Source organism: Centruroides sculpturatus, unplaced genomic scaffold (genome assembly GCF_000671375.1).
Source record: "Centruroides sculpturatus isolate CEXI.00-Female unplaced genomic scaffold, Cexi_2.0 scaffold1184, whole genome shotgun sequence".
Classification (NCBI taxonomy): domain Eukaryota; kingdom Metazoa; phylum Arthropoda; class Arachnida; order Scorpiones; family Buthidae; genus Centruroides; species Centruroides sculpturatus.
The window spans coordinates 164,013-188,436 of record NW_019385675.1 but is presented as its reverse complement, the minus strand read 5'-3'; the positions used below and the strand labels follow the sequence as shown (position 1 = coordinate 188,436).

The following is a 24,424-nucleotide window of genomic DNA, read 5'->3' as shown; positions in this document are numbered from 1 at the left end:
ACAGCACTATGTAGTTGGATACGACAGACATTACATTTTCTAATTGCATAGCTTTTGCACATAGATTTTCTTGATGGATGATGCGATGAGATATAAATAATTTAGAAAAATTCTGTTCTCCCATTTTTTGTTTGAATAAGGAAATGACTCCCTTATTTTTTCCTGTCATTGCTGCCGCAACACTTCAGAAAATAATATTCAATTTAAACTAGACGAATTACATCGAAAAATATTTATTAATAATTTCTTTTAAACATCTCGCGGGCCGGATAGAAACTTGTCGCGGGCCGGGGGTTGCCCACCGTTGTTCTAATCTATATATATGTGAGATCCGCCGGGGGTACGATCTATCTATTAAGATGTTGGTACCACTTATTCGGCTTCTAGTTGGTAAAACTAGTTCTCCAAGTTTCGGATCGCGAGATCCGATCGTTCATCAAGATTTAGACCGAGAGGGCTTGAAAACAGATCTGAATCGCGAGATTCGGATCCACGTCAGGTTTCCTTTGACACCAGTTAATCGGGTATTTTACACGCGGATTAACCCTTACATTACCGTTCGCCCCGCCCCTCTGTTTACGTTCATTTTGTAAAATGGCCAAGGGCGGTATAGGTCAGACAAGGTCAGACATGTTATTTAAATATTCAAACACAATCGATTAAGACAACAAATAAATCAAATTAAACGCGCCGAGAGAGAGAGCTCACAAAATCATTATATTCATACAACCTTTTAGTTGACTTTATCTTCTGTATTTAGACGAATGTACTTCATTGATAAAGTTCTCTGACTTCGATTCCTGGAGAAGTCTTGATAGGCACCAAATAAAATATATCTTCCTTCTACTATTTAACTTATTATTATAGTAGCTTGGTTTCGACTATCGGCGTTGACTTAGCGGGAGACAATATGGACTACGTTGATCTCATCTGGGATACTCTGGCGTACTCCTAACTAAGGGCGTTGGCCTTATGGAGACAATATAGGATGCTTCTCTCCTCTATGAGAGCTCCTGACGTACTCTCGAATTCTGCTAAATTTCGACTATATCTCTTAATCAGCGACCAATCAGCATGTTTGATTTCTTTCACTTGAACGGATGAAAAGGGGGATAAATGAGGGGTCGTCAATTCCCTGTGTGGTGAGATTTGTAACAGATAAGGGAAAAACAAAGGATGTTTCTACTTCCATCAAAGGAAGTGACTGTTTTATCAGTTTTCTCACGTTAGAAAACTGTTAATTTCTCACCAAAACGAAAGAATATTTTTCTACAAAAATTAGACTTTATTTTTAAATTATTATTTAGACCCAGGGGCTATTCGGATCTCACATATATAAAAATAAATGTATGTGTGTCTGTCCTTCATGCATTACCACACCGTTTATCCGATTGCCATGAAACTTCGGAAAGTTTTTTAATACACTCCCGCGAAGGTTTCTGGCATAGTACATTTATCCTACGATAGATGGCGCACGTGTATACGAGCATTTCAGATTCTGAAGACCATTTCCCCCTCCAAAAAATATCTGTATACAGTAGAGCATCGATTATCCGACTCAATTGGGGACTGGGGTTGGTCGGATAATTGAAAAGTCGGATAACCGAAAAGTATGAAAAAATCCATTATTAGTGTAGTATATTATTATATCCCATGTAATTAGTATATTAGTATATCGGTATATCGCTATTAACATACTTCGCGTTGAATTTTCCTCCATTTTAAAACTATCAAATTTTTTTAAAATAATAATTGTCGCTATTGTATCGTTAAAAATTAGAAAATTAAGCCTCGTTTGAATACTGGCTCCCTTTCATGGTCGATCCAGTGTTGCCAGCTAAAGCACGTAAAAATAATATTAAAGTAGCCAAGACATAGCCAAATATTGTAGTGCCACATCACTAGCGGACATTTNTTTTTTTTTTTAATCGAAAGGTCTGTTGCCATGGTTACAATTAGAACATTAAAACTCTTTTCAACCTGAAATAGTTAATAACTCGAAAACTCTTTAACTTAGACCTCCTAAAATTTTTGACATTACTCACAGTTGAATTGGGAGTATGAATCCGTATTCAGATCCGGATAAGCGAACCAAGCTTTCCGGATAGATGATCCGAAAAATTGTCGTGTATTAGAACGTCTGTAATTCAAAAATGATAAGTCCCACAGACTTGATCTTGACCTCGTTTTAATCCTTATTTTATACGCTTCCAAACAATATATGATACGATTCACTTAATTAAAAAATATTACGAGAAAACTCAATTTAAAACAGAGACCAACTTGCCATAATTCCAAGCTCAGCGCCCTCTAGCGTCATCCCAGCTGTTAAATACAGCTGTTAAATACAGTCGACCCACCTATAACACCGTTGATAATTCCGTTTTGTATAAATTCCATGTTGTACGAGTCACTTAGATTTTACAAATACATGAGCCGTTCACAGCCCGGCACACGTATGGTATTTGTAAAATCTAAGTGATTCGTACAACATGGAATTTATATAAAACGAAATTATCTGGCTCATGTGTACACTCGACCCCCTATAACGCGGTAGATACGTTCCGCTTTATAAGAATGTCGCGTTGTAGGAATCCTCAAATACATGAGCCAATCACAGCACTATTATAACAACAAAATTACAGAAAAAATTTAAACTAAACTGTTAAAATAAGGTCATTGTAATGGCGTTGTGGCCTAAGGAAAAACAGGAAATGTGTGTGACTAAAGTCACGTGCTATTTAATATATATATATATAAACTAAAATACTATATTTGACACTTTTTTTTAATAATGGGGGAAAGGAGTTTCTCTAAACAAAAATTATTTAAAAACTGTTTATGTTCCACTACCACGCAAAATCATCTTAATAGTTTGGCCACTTTGGCGTTTGCGCCTGAAACTGCCGATCAAGTAAACTTAAAAGAGTTAATAAAAAAATTTGCAGAACTAAAAGTAAGAAAAAAGTTTCTTTTGATTTTAGTATAGTTGATGTAATTTTGTGTAGTTTCTACAGGATATAAGTTTTTTGTTTGATTGTATAATAATACATTTTTGTTATCATTAAAAATGCATCTAGTTAACAATTTGTAATTAAGTACAGGTATATTTTAATTTTTACCGTTTTGTATTACTTGATTGTTAATTTTATATTACATGTTTCTCTCTAAATAAATTTAAGGGGCGGCAATTTGTCCGGGGCAACATAAATGCTTTAGCGGGCGCTGCTCTTAGGCTACGGTTACGGTGGATGCGAATTCTGACGAAATCTTGTTCTGACGAGTACGTCCTAAATCCTCGTCATAACAAGGTGGGTACACTGTGTGCGTTTTCTCACAGTACGTTTCTGCCTCCCAGCAAAATGGACGAACTTGATGAGTTTTTTTTTTTTCTTGAAAGTCCGTTGATTAAGTTATTGTTGATAGGTGGTGGGAAAACAGAGCATGTTAACCACTTATTTTCCACAAGAGACAATAAGGGAGAGTTCCAAATGTTATAAGATTTGTGGAACAATCCGCAAAAGTTTTTCGAGTATTTCAGAATGAGAGCTATCTCTACTGAGAAATATCTCTGTTGTGATAGTTTTTGTTTTTCATATCCCACAAACACCTATTCTCGAACACAAGACTAATCAATTTATCAATATCCATGTTGAAAAAACCAAAACACTCGAAATTCAACGTCAGAACGCACGAAAAAATCAAACTCGTTTGAACGCTCGAATGGTTCTGACTACATACGCACGATGCCAAAGTAAACTGTCTCATTGGAAAACAGGTATTTGTTTGTTCGGACGAATTCGTCAGAACTCGTCAGAACAAAATTTCGTCAGAATTCGCATCCATAATAACCTTAGCCTCAGACTTCGTTCCTTCCCTACAATTCTCGTATGCCACGTTAATAAGAAAAGATTATATTGGGGTCAACGTCTTATGTATCAAGCTTCAAATTTCCCGAGGATAAGTAGTTACATAAAAAATGGTCTATTAACCGTGATAGATTTAAAGTTAATGACATCACAGTTATGAATAAGACACTTTGAATCTAAGTTTATTAAAAACGAAAAGGTATTTCTTGTTGTAAACGGAGATCCTATAATTATTTCCTGTACCCAGAAAAAATCCTAAACGTAAGAACAATACATGTCTTTCCAAACCGATCTTCATATCTTACTATAAACCTTCAAAACGACAGGAAGAATCCTGAGAAACAAACACAATTGCTCCAGGAAATACGAAGAGGATTTTAACAGATGATATGAAAAAGACAAGATTTGTAATTTCAAATTATTTAAAGAGGAAGTTGTTAAGTGGAATCTCAGTTCTTTTACAGTAACTGCGAAATAAGATTAGGCATATGTGGTGCTTGTGAGAGTGGAAAATGATTATTTAAGTGAAATTTCTTCAGTTCCTATAAGCTTCAAAATAAATAATTTGATGGTCTATGTGTTTTATAAAAATATATGTTTGCTATCAGAAAAGTTTAAGTGAATTTTAGAACCTGAAGGTAAGAAAATGTTAAATGTGACAAATGGAGCAAGTTTTTTTTATTTATATACATATGCCTGTAGAATGTTATGAGTCTTTTTTTCATTTCTGGACTTACGGCGTGTAAAAATACAAAAACACTTTGAGGTAAGAATTTGACAAATTATGATTTATTTATTAATAGCTCCAATGTGTAACAGTTCATTTTATAAGAAACAAACTTTCTATTTTTCTGCTATTATATATAAGCGATGTTTAGCACATTTAGGGCATTAAGCGGTCCTTTTATTCTCTTCAGTAGTACATTCATCCAAATCCACAATGGCATGGCCGCTCGTAGGGGACAGAGTCTGACAGAGAGGGAACAGACTACTCCCGAATTCCTGTGTCCTTCCCATCGCCTGGATTCGATTTCCAGTTCCTGCAGAGCAGCAGACCTTTCGATAACACCGATTGTATTAGTTCATTCATCTTCCACTTAAGCGGATGAAGAGGAAATTAAAGAAGTTCTGATATCATTGCAGTACGAATTAACTCCTGCACATTGCTGTATATATATACTAGCAGGTGGGCCCGGCGTTGCTCGGGCAAAAGTAACGATAACTAAGATAAAGATTATTACGTTACAGTCAACCTTACCCGTTTTCACAGAATGCAAGAATTGGGTTTCCTTGTTTCCAGACTAATTAGAGAATTTGTAGATGGGTCTAAAAATATGTTCGATTTCCCGCAAAAACGAAAAAAACTGCATCTACGTATTGCACGTCGCTTTCTCTTAACAATTTCATTGTTACGTAACATTTCCATTGTTGACACTTCCATTGTTACTTAAAACTTCCATTGTTACTTAGCACTTCCATTGTTACTTAGCACTTCCATTGTTACTTAACACTTCCATTGTTGATGGAAGTGTTAAGCCTTAATCCTGTCCCTCTCCCCCGTGGGGAGGAATTTCGAAAAATCCCTTCTTAGTGTGCGTTTTCGTGACGTACCCTATCTGTGTACCAAATTTCAACTTTCAACTCCTAACCGTTTGGGCTCTGCGCTTATTATTATTATTATTATTATCAACCCGTCTCGATTATATATTAGATAAGTTTGAATCGTAAAAAATTATTATATTAAAGATATTACTGTGTTTTTTTAAACTTATTTTATTCTTATTTTAAATTATTTCATCATTTATCTACAGTTTTTTAATATGCGTCATGAGTCATGAAATTATTAAAAAGTTTTAAATTAATGTTAAGATTTCATCTTAAGAAATATTAGTACTGAATGTTCTTTTATAATTTTAAATTAATGGCACCATTTTCAATCGGTTTGGCATTTGGATGTGCACATGTAGCATTAACATATTGTACTTTCTGAAATAAAAATTTAAAATGAAAATGTTATATATTAAATAAACTTTGTTAACTATAGCGAAACTTTTAAACATACTCCATTTTTACGTCTAATTTCTTCCGGTACGCATTTTAATCCTTCTACACAAGGACAAAAATATATATGTCTTTCGTCTTCTATAGATGAAAACGGCAAACATAAGTCTCCTATTAAAAAATTGAAGTTTTGTCATTACGGTTTATTTATGCTTTCATGTTATCGGAGACTAAGAATAATTGTACGCCAGTGTTAATAAAATATAATATATAATATAAAAGATAAAAAACTATTTTATTTTACAGACCTAGTTTTCCATATGTATGACAGATTCCTCCCCAGTACGTGGAAATACAACACCTTCCCTCGCCACAATCTTTATCCTCCATGCATTCACTATTTGCTTCCTACAAATAGTAAATAGATAAATTAAGTCATAGCATAACCAATAAATAGAATTTACTGTAATCAATTCAATTTTGATTTTAATAAAGTATAATTCACTGATAAATTTTATATGCCAAAGTAGAAGATGTATATTCTTGCATGGTAAGCTAACATCTTGCACATATATAATCCTCATTATATATTATAGATAATGGGTGTTTCGTTTGTCTTCCCTCATCCAAACTGACCCGTTTAAACTCCATTATGTTCACAAAGAAATATTTTATACAATATCTTATACGAAAACAAACTGAAAATAATATACACTGCTAGCCATTAAAATTGCTACACCCTGAAGGCTGCACGCAACAAACGCAAAATTTGCATAAAAGGTACATGCTGGGTGGTCTGTACCTCAAGATTACCTATCAATTTAATCACGTCTTCCTCTCATTATACTGTATGTGTACAATAAACATGATTCTGCTAATTACTTTCCTTCTTGGTGTAGCAATTATAATGGCCAGCAGTGTACATGAAATGGATTTTCTAGCCATAGATCACAGCCATTATTAAGTTTTATTTAATGTGTTTTACCATAACGCAAAATAACTAAAATGAGTTATGGTTATTAAAAATATCGGCAAGCGATTATAGTAAAAGTTCTCAAAAATATTCGAATTTTATATATATAAAAGAGAAGTTCTCACCTGTGACGGAAACAAAATGATGAATAACAATAGGAGTAAATAGAACATAATGCTTTATTAATTTTATCTCAATTTCATTTTTATATTTCTTCTCCTGGGATTTTCCCAGATGATACGTCTAAAATATCTTTTGTAATGCGATAAGCATTTACAAATTGTTCTTTCGAGATTAAAAACTATGATTATTAACGTTTTAAATGTTTTTATTTGATATATTTTGTGTAAGACTTGCTAAAACAAAGGAAAATTAAGTATTAGATTTTCTTAAAATAAAAATTTTATGTTACTGTTTAATATATTATATAATCTAATATTAACGAAAACTAAATTAACGTATAGAATAATGAAATATCCAAAGATAATTACTGAGTTCATTTTTAATTTTATCTACAATAAATACCAGATGTTTTGATTGAATTATAACTGTAGTTTGCGTTAAGAGATAAATTTATGCAAAATATATTTGTTTTTATAATCCGTATTATATACCTATTCTATATTTTAACAACCACTCTCAATCTTTCATCTGCCGTGGTCTTCTTTGAAGTTTTAAATCAACTTTTATAGCACCCTTAATTTTACTTTTACGGCTATTAGGTCTATGTATTATATATGTAACAAGGGAAAGTATGGGAATCGTATCAGATTTGACCCTCCGAGTTTTTTGCAAATCTCCACGTTTTGAGACTTCCTGAATCCAATAAAGTAAAAAAAATTCCGTGGATATGATTGTGTACGTGTTGGCGTTTATTTCGCTTCATATCTCAGGATGTGGTAAAGATTAAGGAACGAAATTTGGGTTGGTATCTTGTATATAAGGAGCACTGTTGCTATTAAACCTTGATTGTGAAAAGTCAAAAAGGGTAGGGAGATAGAGGGTGGTCATGTATCTCGAGATAAACTTAATGACGATTCTATTCGTTATTGATTGCTCCTTTTACCTCCAACGTAAAATAACTGTTTCGCCTTCTTAAACAATTTCCACTAATTTTTTTTCTTGTTATACAACATTTACTATCATACCGTACATTTTTATATGACTTTCACGAGTGTAAATTTAACAACATAAATTAAATCCAAAGCCATTGGTGCTTTAACTGTACATTTCATTAGACCATTACATATGAGGATTCCTCCACAATCATCTAATAAAACATTTCCTAATCTAACAAGCAAGTGGAGATGTAAGTGCATCTCTCCATATTGTACGTTTACAAAAAAATTGTCTATTAGAAACTCCAAATAATACATATGGGATCATTGAAAGTAGAAGTAGAACTGGTGAGTAATCTGAACCTATCTCTGATAACAAACACAATTCAATTACAATATGAGTGTACAGTACTTGTATATGATTTTGTGATAGTGTGACATACCATCACAAAATCAATCACACTACCTCCCTTTGTTGCGTTGTAAGTAAAGTTACCTTCTGCAACTCCTGATAATAAACCGTTTAAACAAGCAAAATTGTTACGTGTATTCCTCACAAAAATGATAAAAAAAATTTTTCTTCTAACATTAATTTTATGGAAGAAAACTTTTCAAACAGCCGTAGTCCGTAAACAGCAAACGTGCCGGGCTGTGGTTGGCTCATGTATTTAAGGATTCCTACAACGCGAAATTCTTATAAAGTGGAACGTATCTACCGCGTTATAGGGGGGTCGACTGTATTTCATATGTTAATATATTAATTTCTTGTTCTCTCATATACGTTTTTATTGTTCTGAAAAATATCTTTCTTATTTCCTTTAAATATATATTACACTAGCTGTTACCCGCAATTTCGTCCGCGGAGGTTTTGCAAGCAAACCCCATTTACATTCAATATTTCAATAACCATAGTAATTGTCATATAACACCTACCGCTGAAGAGAATTGCCGAGAATCAAACGAACTATCTTCAATTTTATCAATGTTCTAAAACGTTTACAACCGTTCTATAGTCGAACCAATATGCAATAACAAATTTGAATTCAAAACGGATCGAACATTTTTTTAATCGAAATGTCTGAAATGTTATCAATTTAATACACCTAAGTACTCAATGAAAACTGAACGTAGTTGAAAACAAAAAATCGCATCTAAAATAGGACAGTAGAGCCGTTATTCCGATTAAGCCTTAATGCTCTACCTCTTCCCTCGTGGGGGAATTTCGAAAAATTTCTTCTTAATGTGAATTCCCATGGCATACCCTACTAAAACACATATAAAAAGAAAAAAATCGCATCTAAAATAGTACAGTAGAAGCCGTTTTTCCGGTNGAAGACTAAACGTAGTTGAAAACAAAAAATCGTATCTAAAATAGTACAGTAGAAGCCGTACTTCCGGTTAACCCTTAATGCTCTCCCTCTCCCCCCCACTTGGGAATTTCGAAAAATCCCTTCTTAGTGTGCGTTTTCATGACGTACCCTAACTGTGTTCCAAATTTCACCTCTCTAGGTCCAGCGGTTTGCTCTGGGCGATGATGAATCAGTCAGTGAGTGAGTCAGTCAGGACAAGCAATTTTATATATATATAGATTTTTGATTTATAGAACAATACGATTTAAAGTTTAAAGTTAATAACATTTTTAGCACTATATGGTTTTTCGAATTTACAATATTCAAGACTATCTGTAAATCGTTATATCTAAGTAATTTATTTTATTATAATTTATGGTTTCTTAAGTGAATTTAATATTTGAATTAATCTCATTGGCTTGTTTTAATATTTGAATGAATGTCGTTATTATGCCATTGTATATAATCAATATGTTATCAACATACCTTGCAAAAGATATAATGCCCTTTAGGTTTGATAAAGTTTTGTCCGTATCTAACATATAGATTTCTGTTAATTTTGGTCCAATAACTGAACCCATGGAAATGCCATCAGTTTGGCAATAAAAGTTTTCTTTTACTGTAAAATAATTATTGGCCAGTTCAAAACTAACTAAATCTTTTAAATAATTTGAAACTCCATACTTATATTAATTAACATTAACAATGTAAAAATTGTTTATAAAGAAAAAAATAACGTAAAAAGAAAAGTTAAAGGATATTTTGCCATAATTATGCAAAATAATACGGTTAATTTAAATACCGGTGTGCGTGCTGGGAGACTTTTGTGGGATATATAAATGGAAATTCGTAATGGTAACTCTTGATGGAAAATTGTCGGAGTTTAAACTGTATACTGAAAACCTTACTGAGAAGGCCTAATATTTTTGGCGAAATGCATTTAGGGGATTTAACAATGTAATAAAGTATTTTTCTCTGAAAATTTGGTTTTCCTTTACTTTTTTTAACTTTAATTTTTATTTCATTATTGATGTAATATTTTAGAATTTATAAGTTATCTAACCTTCGTAAGTCAGAAAGGAAAGAAAATTTCATTTTTCGTGTACTGTAGTTTTCTACAATACAATTAAGAATTGTACAGTACATTCATTTGCTGGCTTTACACGTAGCGCCATCTATCGGCAAAACATTTAGTTAAATAATAAAGTAAATTATATCCTTATATATATATATATATATATACACACACTTAAATCAATTACTGCGACAATGATATAGCACGAAATAGACGCGCTATACCATTACTAAGACAGGTAGCGCATAGCAATTGCCTGCGTAGAATAGAAAGTATTACCCTGTGAAAAGTTTATGAATATTTAATTTCCCACATCCAACAATTTGGGTTTTTTTCATTTCTGAATGATACTTCTTTAATTCTAATAAGTGCCGTTATTATTATTTAACTCACTTTTATTTCTATATTTTCACTATTTCTAGTAGCTTTTATTTCTATATTTCTAGTAGCAGAGTAGCTAAAACCACCTAACACTGGTATTTAGTCGTGGGTTCGGATATGGCCAACGAGCTATCCACGTGGAGTTTTCCAGGTTTTCTTCACATTAGTAGCGAAGTTGCTGCCGACGTTTTAGCGTTGAAAACATCGGCCGCAACCTCTCTATTAACGTCTAAATAGGAACCATCTTCTCAAGTCTTCCCGGGATGCATATCTCTCGCATTTCGCGTTGCAATAACAAAATAAACTAAAGTAATTCTTATAGTTTTTTCGTACTATATTTACGTTACTAGTAGTGTATTAAACGGATTACACGAATACCAATAGTACTATAGTCCATAGACTATATAAATTATTCACATCTTTTAGCGGATTCTATCAGGGTTTACGCTAACAGTTACGTAGGATCACATGATAAATGTTTACATCGTCGTAATTGATCAGGTGGGTGGAGACTTTCATGCGCCTTATTCTGTATCGGCGGAGGGGGTCGACTCTCCAAATTTACTATCCAAGAAGTCGTCTTCCGAGTAAGTATTCTCGCGATCTAACTCCTTTCTTCTGTTCACTTATATTATCAATTATCTTTTTATATAAAAGATTTCACGAGTAAATTAATTTAGATTTGTTTTGCCCCGTTTTATTAATTTAGTTGACAAAAATTATTCAAAATTTATATTTTATTACTATAAAAATCGACATTTTCAAGTGATTTATAAACATTCTTGAATATTTGAAAAAGTATTCTTTAATTATTTCTTTCTAAAATTCATAATATTGCCGTTATTATTATTATTTAACTCACTTTTATTTCTATATTTTCACTACAATTTCTTTACTTACTTTTTATTTAATATTATTAATAGGGCTTGACTTAGACTTGTGTCCTAAGCGGCAGCATATGACAGACCCTTTTCCCTCCTCAAATAATGTTACGTGAGGTAATTGAGGTCCTAAGCTATAGACTTAAAGGGTGTAATCTATCTGCTAATCCGTTCTCAAGATTTGATATTTAAATGAATCCTTTAACTCATAGAATTGAAGTTTATTATACATCTGGTCGTTTGTATAAAAATATTAACATCTAATAAAGGTGCACGCATGATAATCCACATTATTTAAAATTTTGGTGGCTTCATCTGTTATGATATTTAATTAAAACTATAAAAGGTTTATTTTTATTAATTATAAAATGGCAAAAAGCTTAAGTTTAAAGGTAGAAATCAATTTTATTTAAAAAAATAATAAAAAATAGTAAATTCAAATAACCAGTAAAATTATTTCCTACAGTTTTTCCTCTTTTTTGTCCTTCGGGTTTTGTTTTCTTAAATGTCTCTTCTTAAAAATGGCTGAAGATTTTTACACATTTTAGTCTTTACAATGTATTTTTTAATATCTCCATTTTTCTTCATGTCCAACCACCAAGAACAAATTAAATCAAAGTTTCTAAACCAAGAACAGTTAAAATATCATTAAGCCATTTTCTAAAAGAAATCATGTACATTAAGTATTGGCTTGTCATTGGTAAACTTTTCAAACTGTTTTGCACAGTCGTAGCTACTAATAAGAGGTCGTCTCTGCAATGGTTCTCTGCTGTTTCTCTTAATAAATAGACATGACGAGAAATGAAGATATTTTAGTCTCTACTGCGTACTTTTTAATGTTTAAAAATCCTCAGCCATTTTAAAAAGACTTAAATATTTATAAAATATATAAAATATTTTAAGATAAAAACTATTATCATAGTCGAAATCTTCCTTTTGTTGAATCTTCCTTAGTATAGCTAATCTTTAGAAAATTGTGAAACAAGGTAATAAAATTCGTATTATTGAAGTATTTATTATTGGGGTTTACCTTTAGTAATATCATAAAATTACAAAGGATTTATTCGATTATTTTAGACGAATGAAGCAAGTTAATACATTATATTTTTCTTATCATTGATTTATATAAAATCAAAATTAATAATATACAAATTACGAAGAAAAATATAAATCTTAAATGATTTTTATACAGAAATATTTTATATTTAAAATAGATGAAACGTATTCTAAAAATTCAGTTTTAACAGTTAACAGCCCACTAGTATTTCTACTTGTCTTCAATATTTATAAGTAAATCAGCAGAAAAGAAAATGGAGGAAATAAAGATGTTATCAAAGATAGCGTTTGTAATTTCCAAGATCATTCAAGTCTAACAACAATATATAATGTCCTCTAACTCTTCAAGGCTGAATACATTTGAAAATTTAAATATAATGTCATTTGATGTTTGTAAATTTTAAATATGAAAAAATAACGAAAAATGAAATATATATAAAAATTTAAAAATTAATTCACTATTCCTCTCATTAATTTCAGAATATTATCATATTAAAACTGATTTGACTTCTGAGAGTGTCTCAAAACTTACTACTGTATTTCGGTAACATTACAATTATTTTTTTGTTTTTTGCTATGATGGCATAAGGATACGTACAGTACAGTACTTCCAGTACAAATTTGTGTGTTTAAAAAAGGTAATTGGTTTTTCAAATTTTGTGTAATTTTCATTAAAGTTTGTGGAATAAAGTTACCATTACAGACCATTATCATCACTGATGATGAACCTGGAAGAACAAGAAAGAACGAGTGTCGTGGTAACGTGTAATATAAAAGGAAGAAATGCGAGAAAATTACAAACATAATGTATTTAATATCAGTGCTGATAAGTTTCGAGCTCAGTAGAGACTACAAGCCAACCAATGTCGTCTGTTATCGGGCTAGATATCGGCTATAATATAACCGATATCTAGCCCGATAACATAAGGCATTGGTTAGCTTGTAGTTTATAATGTATCGGGTTGTAGTGTTGTTGTTTGTTTCTCTGTACAGACGTTGATGGGCGCCATGTGGAGATAAATAAAACTAATTATTCGTAGTATTTCCTTTGAAATAAATATATTTTTTGTGATTATTAATTTCCATAACCTTAAAAAGTTAACCTAGAAATTTCTCAATGTAATTATCATTCTTCTTTTTAACGTTATGGAGATTATTAATCACGAAAAAATATATTTATTTATATTATAATAATATATTATCATTATTATTAATAACAATACTATTCTTACTGTCGTGTAGATGTCAAAACCTATTGTTTGATTTCTGACTTGGCTACTGACGTCATTAACCACTCAGAGTGTTTTCGTGGTTTACTAACTGACTGTTCTTAGTGTTTATTTTACATTATTTTATATTGCTTTTTCCATTAATTGACAAGACTATGTCTTGTTTATAAATTCGTACTGCCCTATTTTCTTACCAGCATAGAGGTATGAAGGAGTACACGTCGAGAATTGGTATTTGGCACAGAGTATTAGGTGCCCAAATCATTTGCGCATAAAAAATCCAGACTCGTAGGTAGTCGGGGGACCGAGAACCGAGTCAAAATAAAATACAGAATGGCGACTTTCTTCTACAAACAGGCAAAACAGCCATCTCACCCCATNTTCGAATTTGTTATTGCGTATTGGTTCGATTATAGAACGATTGTAAACGTTTCAGAAAATTGATCAAATTGAAAATAGTTCGTTTGATTTTCGGCAATTCTCTTCAGCGGTAGGTGTTATATAACAATTACTATGGTTATTGAAATATTGGATGTAAATGGGGTTTGCTTGCAAAACCTCCGCTGACGAAGTCGCGGGTAACAGCTAGTATATATATAAATGTATAAAGAAAAATAAAATAAAATAAAAATTATTATTATAAATAACAAAATATTTATATGAAAAAATAAGCATAGGTTAATTAAATATTAAAACGTTATATAGTAATACATTGTATGAAATTTAATGAAATGCAAGATATGCAAAAAAATACTAAAATCAAGGCATTAAATTATCATTAAGAGCTGTCTAATCGTTTGATTAAATATTTCCAGGCCGAAGGCAACCCTTCAGAATCTCTAGAATTAATGCATGCATCATGCAATCTGCTCTTAATTTAATTTTGTTCGTATTCGAATATCAGCCTGATGATGGCCAACAGATTTGGCTGAAAACGTTTGCTTTTCATTAAATTTTTCTCAGCAAATTAAGGTGTTGTGTTTTTTGATTCAAATATGACGTTAAAACAGGGTTTTATGTCGTTACAAGTGGGTTTTTTTTAATATTATCTAATATAGTAAAATCGTGGAACCGATAAAAATTTGACGTGTAGGGCAGAGGGTGCCACCGCGTGACATTCGCCTTTTGACCTCAATTTGCTCCTAAACTCTAACGAGGAGAGACATCGTTTTACTTCATTTAGTTAACCTTTCGATTCGACAGTCGAGATATTATTGTAAATATCGCGTAGCCGATACAAATTAAGTAAATTATTTGCCTGGGTCATTTCTCAATTTTTACCGGCAGAACAAAAGACGTGGACTTCACGGACAAGGTGACATTATAGATAGGTTAATTTCACCGAAAATGCATCGTGGACGAAGTCGTGGACATGGCCGACGAAGTCTGAACGATCGCGCTGAAAACCAGCTATACAGAAGAAGATTCGAAAATGTGAACGATACCCGCTTGAACGTAAGTGATTCCGCTTAGTAGTGAGTCTCCGAGACATAGTCTTGTCTCAAATACGGCTTTGCCTTTTTACGTTTTTACGTTTAAAGTTTCAAATAATATTGAACATTAATAATTAAACGTTTTATAAGAGTAGAAAGTGAAAAATAAAATCGTCAAATCATCGATTTATATTTTGTATTATTTTACTTATTCGTGTGATTATGTATAATTGTTAATAAAAATATTAACTTTGATTTGTATTTACTACGGCAAAATTAATTCGTTATTGTAGTTATTACTAGTTCATTACTATTATTACGTATTACCTGTTTTATCCTTCTAGTTATTCAATTATATTTTAAAAATGTTTGTTTATTCAATTAATACCTTCGATGCTCTTTCGTATCTTATATAACAAATAATTTTAGATAATAGGCTTTTGCAATTTAACTTAGAGGAAAAAGTTTTGAAAATTATAAACCGGTTCGAAAACAGAGTTTAAAAGAAATATGTTTTTAATATTGAAACTCATTCTTGTCATTTGACCTTCGTATTAGCACATAATAGAAAATCTGCTGTATAAAAATATTTTAAGGTAAGAATCGTTAAATTTTCTTAGATTTAAGATTAGAGAAATTTCGACAATTCCTGTTATTAATCTAACATGTACTTAGTAGTGTTAATGGAAAATACTAATTTACTGCCTTTAAATATGTTNACTACCTGTCGTTCTCTCCTGTACAGGTGTGATACCACACACACTACACAAAAGCCTGGAGCATTAAAATTGAAGAGAAATACATATATCATACTACAGAATGCCACTATATTGAATACATGCCATATTGTTAGGAAATTCCTGAATACACACACTGACACTGACACACACATTTAATTTCAGTTTTGTTTTGGTTGCTATACCTTGACTCTGGTCCGGCATAATACTCAGCTACCAGTGTCAGCCGAGTATAACCCACTAAACCCAACAGAATAATAATAATAACAATAGTCTCTTGTAGATGTCAAATTATATTGAACATTAATAAATTAATGTTTTATAAGAGTAGAAAGTGAAAAATAAAATCGTCAAATCATCGATTTATACTTTGTATTATTTTACTTATTCATATGATTTTCTAAAATTGTTAATAAAAATATTAACTTTGATTTGTATTTACTACGGCAAAATTAATTCGTTATTGTAGTTATTACTAGTTTATTACTATTATTACGTATTACCTGTTTTATCCTTCTAGTTATTCAATTATATTTTTAAATGTTTCTTTATTCAATTAATACCTTCGATGCTCTTTCGTATCTTATATAACAAATAATTTTAGATAATAGGCTTTTGCAATTTAACTTAGAGGAAAAAGTTTTTGAAAATTATAAACCGGTTCGAAAACAGAGTTTAAAAGAAATATGTTTTTAATATTGAAACTCATTCTTGTCATTTGACCTTCGTATTAGCACATAATAGAAAATCTGCTGTATAAAAATATTTTAAGGTAAGAATCGTTAAATTTTCTTAGATTTAAGATTAGAGAAATTTCGACAATTCCTGTTATTAATCTAACATGTACTTAGTAGTGTTAATGGAAAATACTAATTTACTGCCTTTAAATATGCTAGATAAGTTTTTTTCGTACACTTTTTTTCTTTCAGTACCGGTTGTCATAATTATAAATTATTAATATTTAAGTTAATAACTTATAATTAATTAAACTTAAACTCTTTCGTATCTTACTGCAGATCCCTTATATAACTGCCTTTTATAAACTTTTGTATGCAATAACTTTGTTAATTTGCTGAACATTATGTAGTATGGTTATTATGTATTCAGTATCTATGCATATAGTATATAGTGTATTATGTATTATATACACGTTGATTGTCATACACTTACAATTGCTTATTTAAGTTTAAGTTAAATTTAAATTTGAAATTTTCTGAATTCCACGATATTGTGATTTCGTACAAGGAGCCCGCCAGGATGGATGAGGTTGAAATGGCCGTTAAAATTCTGATACTAGTGGGAGGATGAAGTACATAAATCGTTACCGAATATAAATAATTTGATTAATTATATTCGAAGTATTGGGAAGTACCACTTACAGTTGTTGGTTCACAAGAATTTAAACTTTTGAGCAGTGTCGTATGGGGGACTCGGACCAAAAGAACGGAGGAGTGATTTGACTAGTGATGACACAGAGTTTAAATATAAAGATATTTATTATAGACGTTTAAACGCACTGANAGTATTTTATAAGTATTAATCTTAACGAATATGTCAATTTGCAAACTTAATACGCTGAATGCTTTACATACTAACGTTATTGTTAATTGCAAAATATTTTCTATAAATTGATATGAACCAATGTTAATTTATAGTACTTTATTGCAGAATAACGATGAAAAAGAATATTAAAAGCATCTTCACCTGTTGGTTTTCTCGAATAGGATATCATATCGGTTGTCACCCTCAGCTATACTTTTAGACGGTTACAGACATATGAAATCAAAATTCATCTACAAACTACTATATTTACCTAACTTTAAGAGAGAGAGAAAGACATTATAATCTATGTGAGCGGTTACAAATACCTTTAAATATTTAATACGATCCCTCACCGGTTATAATTCAAAGTCCTTGAAATGTTACAAATAGTTCTTATGAATTGTCCGGCAAACATTCATTTTCCAAACGTGTTCATTTCTTCCTCCCGACTGGCGTGGCGATACAATTCCTTACTGTTAGGTGGATTGCTTTATGCATGACTAAATAAAGCAGATTGTTTATCTTCTCCAAAAAACGAATATATGTACAATACGTTGTATGATAAATTCAAACANTTCATTTTCCAAACGTGTTCATTTCTTCCTCCCGACTGGCGTGGCGATACAATTCCTTACTGTTAGGTGGATTGCTTTATGCATGACTAAATAAAGCAGATTGTTTATCTTCTCCAAAAAACGAATATATGTACAATACGTTGTATGATAAATTCAAACATAAGTTCCTTTGGAATTAGATTGAGTTATCTGGAAAACAAGAAATGAATCACAGATCACGCGATCAGGAGCGTTACACGGGAAACCTTTCGAGGAGAAACCGTTCCTTACGAGCGTTGTCGTTCGTCTTTATACATTTTTCGTTTCGTTGGAAGCATCGATCGATCCTTGACTAAATTTGTCAGACTTTATATGCTTTCTTGCAATCGTTCAATCTTAATTTTTAAACATTTCCCTGGATGACGAGACCAACGAGAAACACAGACCTGGGCGTGGTCGACACATCGGTAAATCACTAGACCAACTTAGTGCTATTAATCTATCTATTCTAGCAGTAAAATGTGATGTTACAGCAAATACTCTAGAAAAATTACTTATATAAGAATATCTCATATCATATTTATATTACGAACATATTTTGCCTTTCGCTTAAACTTCACACATTAATATAGAGTAAAATTTTACTTTTTCCTCGATAATTTTAAGCGCGGTTCAACAAATGCATCGAAGTGGAAGGGCATCATTTAGAACATTTGTTATAAAAATTTCCCCCAAAACCAATATCTCAAGCAATGGTGAGAAATAAATTAACTCACCGAAAACAAGCAGGATAGTGAGAGGCAAGGTGATTCACTGAAAATAAGCACCTCAAAGAGTGCAGAAAACTACTACGTCCACATCGTTACTCCTGGGTAATGCTAATAGTAGTGAATGCTTTTAAAGATCAAAGTAATAAGGTCGTGAAAAATGTAAATTTTACCACCCTATCTATTCCAGTAATAAAAAGTATGGTTCCCCATTAGAAAAAGCTTTTAAATTTAATCTTAAAATAATCGTGACCTTTGACCTAGATCTTAGGGTCAAGGTTATATCCGATCGTGAAATTTCCCGCTCTTTCCATTGCCCGGGTCAAAAATATGTATTCCCAATGGAAAAAAACAGACTAGACTTTCAAGGTCATTTGAAGGAAACCAATTGTTTGCTCCTTCAAAACCCTACAAATTTTGTCTAAACTTTTTTTCAGAATAATGAGAATCCAATTAAGTTATTTCATTGTTTCAAGATAAAATGCTCACCCTGTATACAATAGACTATATATATTTTAAATAATTCTTGTTTGGAACATTATATTTAAACTTTAAAGAATTCTATTTAAAAGTGCTCCATCCTGAGGATGGCTAAATAGATAACCAAAAACGCTAGCTAAATTAAAAATAATTGCTAAAATAGGTTATTTCTTTATGTATTTTACAATAATCCAGTTCAAGATTAATATATGAGAAAAATTTTACTCATTATTAGCATTTAAAATTTTTATAAAAGTTATTTCTACCATCAGAATTAAGCCTTTTTCGCATTTTATAATACTTAATAATATAAAAAGTGTTTTAATACAATAGCGTGTCAGATAGCGCCATTATAATTTAACATTTTTTTGTGGGGAAAGTTACGCAACTCGTGGCTGGACTTTGTTTTCCTCTTTGAGAACGATGGTCAATAGAATAGTGCGTTTTGCATTGTTTATGATATTAAACATCACAAATGGTGTTCGGACATAAATCAGTTATATTTTTAAAAAGAGTAGTTGATGTTATTCAGCCGTTGTGAACCAATTCTTATTGCCATAAGAGAGTCATGTTTTATACTACCTCATTTGATACAGCTTATTTTATTTATTTACTTTGTAATTATAAATTATAAAATTTAAATATAAAAATAGAAATATATATCAGTTTTTCTTAACTATAATTATTAAGTATTTTATAAGTATTAATCTTAACGAATATGTCAATTTGCAAACTTAATACGCTGAATGCTTTACATACTAACGTTATTGTTAATTGCAAAATATTTGTTATAAATTGATATGAATCAATGTTAATTTATAATACTTTATTGCAGAATAACGATGAAAAAGAATATTAAAAGCATCTTCACCTGTTGGTTTTCTCGAATAGGATATCATATCGGTTGTCACCCTCAGCTATACATTTATGTTTTCTTGTTGATAACAATTGTCTTGTCAACTGGATTCTTCAAATTACGTATTGTCAAGAAAACAGAATATCTGTATAGTCCAATTGATGGAAGAGGAAAACTGGAAAGGAATTCTGTCGAATCAATGTTTCCTTTTAATACTACCACTGACGTTGACCTCAGTAAAGTGGCTCGATTGGAGAATATGGGAATGTTTATAGCAGTATCTAAAAACAACGATTCCCTTTTGAATGATAATGTTATATCAGATTTGGTAAAATTAGACGAAATTATTCGAAATATTAGCATATTTTGGAATAATAGTTTCTTTCGCTATGAAGATCTCTGTATCCGGAATAAAAAGAATCGATGTCCTAGCAATTTCCTTTCTTATTTAATAAGACAATTTAAAGAATTTAAACGTGGAAAAAGATTTATGAGGTATTTATTAGTAATTTTTTCACNTTTAGGTCCTTTCCATAACTTTATATGAAAATTTAAATATTAGACATGTGAAAACAACTCGGAGAACTCTACGTGGTCGCGGGTTCAAACCTCACTAATGGGCTGACCATTGGTGAGGCCCGAACCTGCGACCGTTCAGTGGTTATTTGTTAATGAATTTTAATAAGGATTTCCATAATAAGGGCGATCTTTTTTTTCATACGTCACGGTCAAGATCCTCAAAGAATAATCTAATCATTAAATAGTACGAGAGATAAGTTTTTCTAGGTGTTTTATTATCTGTATTAAAATAAGAATTCAACAAATTATAATCTGCCGAATAAATAACTATCAATAACCTGTATCAATATTCTTTTATCGGTGAAATCCATTCATAAAATTTTATCTAATGCAAACAATGCCATTTATCGGGTCATACGTATTTTATATTACGTCACTTATGAGTGATTATAAAATTGTTCGATCAAAATTCAATATAATCCATTATTATAATGAATTAATTTACTACACCGATCATTTTAATGACGTTAAATAAGACAATTCCCTCTTTCATAAGCGTGGACTTTTATGTAAATTAAGCTACGAACTTTTGAATGTCAAATATATCATTGTGACGTAGACCATAGAAAAGTTCATATTTTATCACGCTGCATCTTTTTGCCTCATAAAATCCCAATATTTTCGAAAAATTTACGGAATTTTGATCGTCTTTTCACAAGAAAAAACCTTTTTAAATACAGCATTTTATCTGTACAATAATATAATAAAAATACAGTGAAACCTGTGTAAACCGGTCTCGTACGGTACCGAATATTTTTACGATTTCATAGCTTCGATATTTTCTTCTTAAACACAAAAAATCGTTGCACTCCTAAGAAATTTTTCCCGTTTAAGTAGGTTTCCGTTTTGCACAGGTTTTACCGTATACAAAAAAAATATTATAATACAGTAGAGCGTCGATTTTCCGAAAGTCAATCATCCGAAACGTCAATCATCCGAAAGAATTCCAGTCGGCAAATTTAAATTTTCGCCAGTGCTGTGGCGCTTCAATCTTTGTCTATATCTTGGGCTACTCAAATATTTTACGTTTTTGATACTAAATTAACATCTGAAGTATAATTTTTTATTATTTTTATATTTTTTCAATATATTTATTTTGTTTGTACAAAATAAAAAAATAATTTTTAACGATACAATAGTCTTTGTTAGGCTTAACATCGACGAAAATTCAACGCGAAGCGACACACAACGGAGAAAAATTTCGACTTCGAATACGTTAAACTATTTTTTGTACGTAAATCAGTTATCCGAAATATCAGTTATCCGGACAACCCTAGTCCCCAATTGATTCGCAAAATCGACGCTCTACTGTATTCTATATACTGTAATACAATCGTAAGTTTTATGATTACAGTATTCTGTATTTGTAACGTTATTACTTTCTTGATTTTTATGGAACAGAGGAAAAGTACTGTAACTGGTCAAATTATGATTTCCTTGATGCTTTTGGCGTAATTCAGAATAAATAATTAAAAAGTACGAGAAGAAAGTTTTCCTTGTATTGATGTACTGTACGTGTGAATGTATGGATTTAGACGTGCACTCTTTTGAGGAAACGATTGGAGAAAATTAAAACATGTTATCAAAAATTAATCTGGAAAAATACGAGATTAATTTTTGTTTTCAAATCAAATCTAAAATACTGTCACAGTGTTACACTTTGTTACTATCAGATCAGTTGTTAAAGTGGAAATATATTGAGTTTGCTAACTGTGTATAATTTAGAAGAATCTCACTCAAAAGCTGTATACAAGTTATTTAACTTGGCTATCGAATCGTATGTCGCATAAACGAATAGCAAACGTATATAATAGATATACTCGTATATCGCCTTCATGCCATTTTTTACAATTGTAATGGTAATAATATCTTGCTTTTATCGAATAGTATTGCTTTTCTTTTGTCTTCTGAGATCACGGTTATCCACATACTATCTGAAAGGAATATATTATGTCTTCGATTCGGTTTTCGAAACTCGTTACGTTACCTTTGAACTCACTTTACCACAATGTAAGCAAGAAACTTCGACTAGTAATGGCACATACAGATATAAACACTTCCGAATTTATGTATCGTACATACGTTCGTTTGTAACACAGAAAACGACGATCCATTTTGTGATTTACCGAAATTGGAAGTTAACGATACTCTGTGAACTGCTAGGCATTTACCTACTCAATCTTCTATATAACAGCTAGTAAGAACATAGAAAAAAACACTGTTGATTATTTCCTTTCATATTAGAAGTGTTGTTCTTAAATTGGAAATGCTCACTTTTAATGACAAACGTTCGTTCACTTACGTNTGACGAACCACAGGAGTGTTGTGTTTGGCGACGAAAGCCCGAATTAGATGCACAGAATGGGCGGATGCGTTATCACGATGGAGCTGGCGAGTTTTGATCGACCACAGATCCGGTCGTTTGCGTCGCACAGCATCGGAAAGACGACGAAGGACCTCCTGGTAGTACTCCTTTGCGATGGTTTGGCCCTGTGGTGCGTACTCACGATACACCACCCAACGAAAGTCGAAAAACTGTCAACATGACCTTGATATTGTTGCGGACCTGCCGCGCTTTTTTGGCCTCGAGGATCGTCCCCGAAAGCCTGCTGAATCTTGCGAATGGTTTACGCTCGGGTATCGCCAAGGTTTTTGGCAAAATTTGATGTAATATCGCTGCTCACGTTGTTCAGTCATTTTCCAACTTACAGTAGTAGAATCCGACGAGAGCTCACTACATATCCTCACTCATAGGCCGACTGCCAACGACTGATGCTTCCTGCAGGCGGAAAAAAATTCAGGGCTGTGCATGACTGTCCCCTCCACAACTCACCGAAAGAGGCCTCCCGCGCATCATTGGTTTACGCGGAAAAAATCAAAGTCCGATACTTTTTGAACAGACCTCGTAACATTACGCACAGGGAACTGTTGACCTTTTTTTTCAGAATCTGAATTTCAGCTTATACTTTTCTACTTTTTATTTCCTTTTGCAAATCAGCTAAACACTTTTTCCGTTATCATTTTCTGGGGTGGGTCGTAATTGTCGCTGAAATTGTAGTTTTTTTTTTTAATGTAGTGTAGGTCCTACAAACACTTGTCTTTTACTTCTACCCGCGACCCCCGAGTAAGGCTTGGTTGACCCACAGGTTGAAAAACACTAATTTAGAGTATAACTTGAATTCCATTACGTATGTTTATTGTTATTACGGAACATAAGCGATTTGTCTACAAATATGCCTTCAATGAGAACTTCTTATGGGAAACTGATCCTATTTAAATGTTATTTAATCCTAAACAAAATTTTACAATCTAAATCCATTCCTTGATATGAAAAGTTTGCCGAGTTCGAGCAAGTGATCGGTCTCATTTTTCTTTGTGTAACCTTAACATAACAATTTATGATACGAGTTTGGGTCTGGAACTTGCATATTTTTTATCAAGGATATACTGTTTATATTCTTTGTATATTCTTACTTAGAATACTAAGTAAGAATATATTGAGTATACTAAGAATATACTTAGTGTATTCTTAATTTATATTCTTAATTGGTGGATGCTTTCAGGCGAAGCTGTATAGTCAGACAAGCAACGTTTAAGAAGGGAT

The 24,424-nt window shown here is 31.7% G+C and overlaps 1 protein-coding gene across 1 annotated transcript; it reads right to left on the bottom strand.

Annotated features, from left to right (window-relative positions):
• Positions 1 to 5,653: 5,653 nt before the first annotated feature.
• On the bottom strand, positions 5,654 to 7,133 carry LOC111641098 (U1-hexatoxin-Iw1e-like). Its single transcript, XM_023387215.1, has 4 exons — positions 6,969 to 7,133; positions 6,179 to 6,278; positions 5,932 to 6,041; positions 5,654 to 5,855 (listed from the first exon to the last, which is right to left on the bottom strand). Exons 1-4 carry the CDS (start codon positions 7,014 to 7,016, stop codon positions 5,775 to 5,777), a joined length of 339 nt encoding a protein of 112 aa, XP_023242983.1. The 5' UTR covers positions 7,017 to 7,133; the 3' UTR covers positions 5,654 to 5,774.
• Positions 7,134 to 24,424: the final 17,291 nt, after the last annotated feature.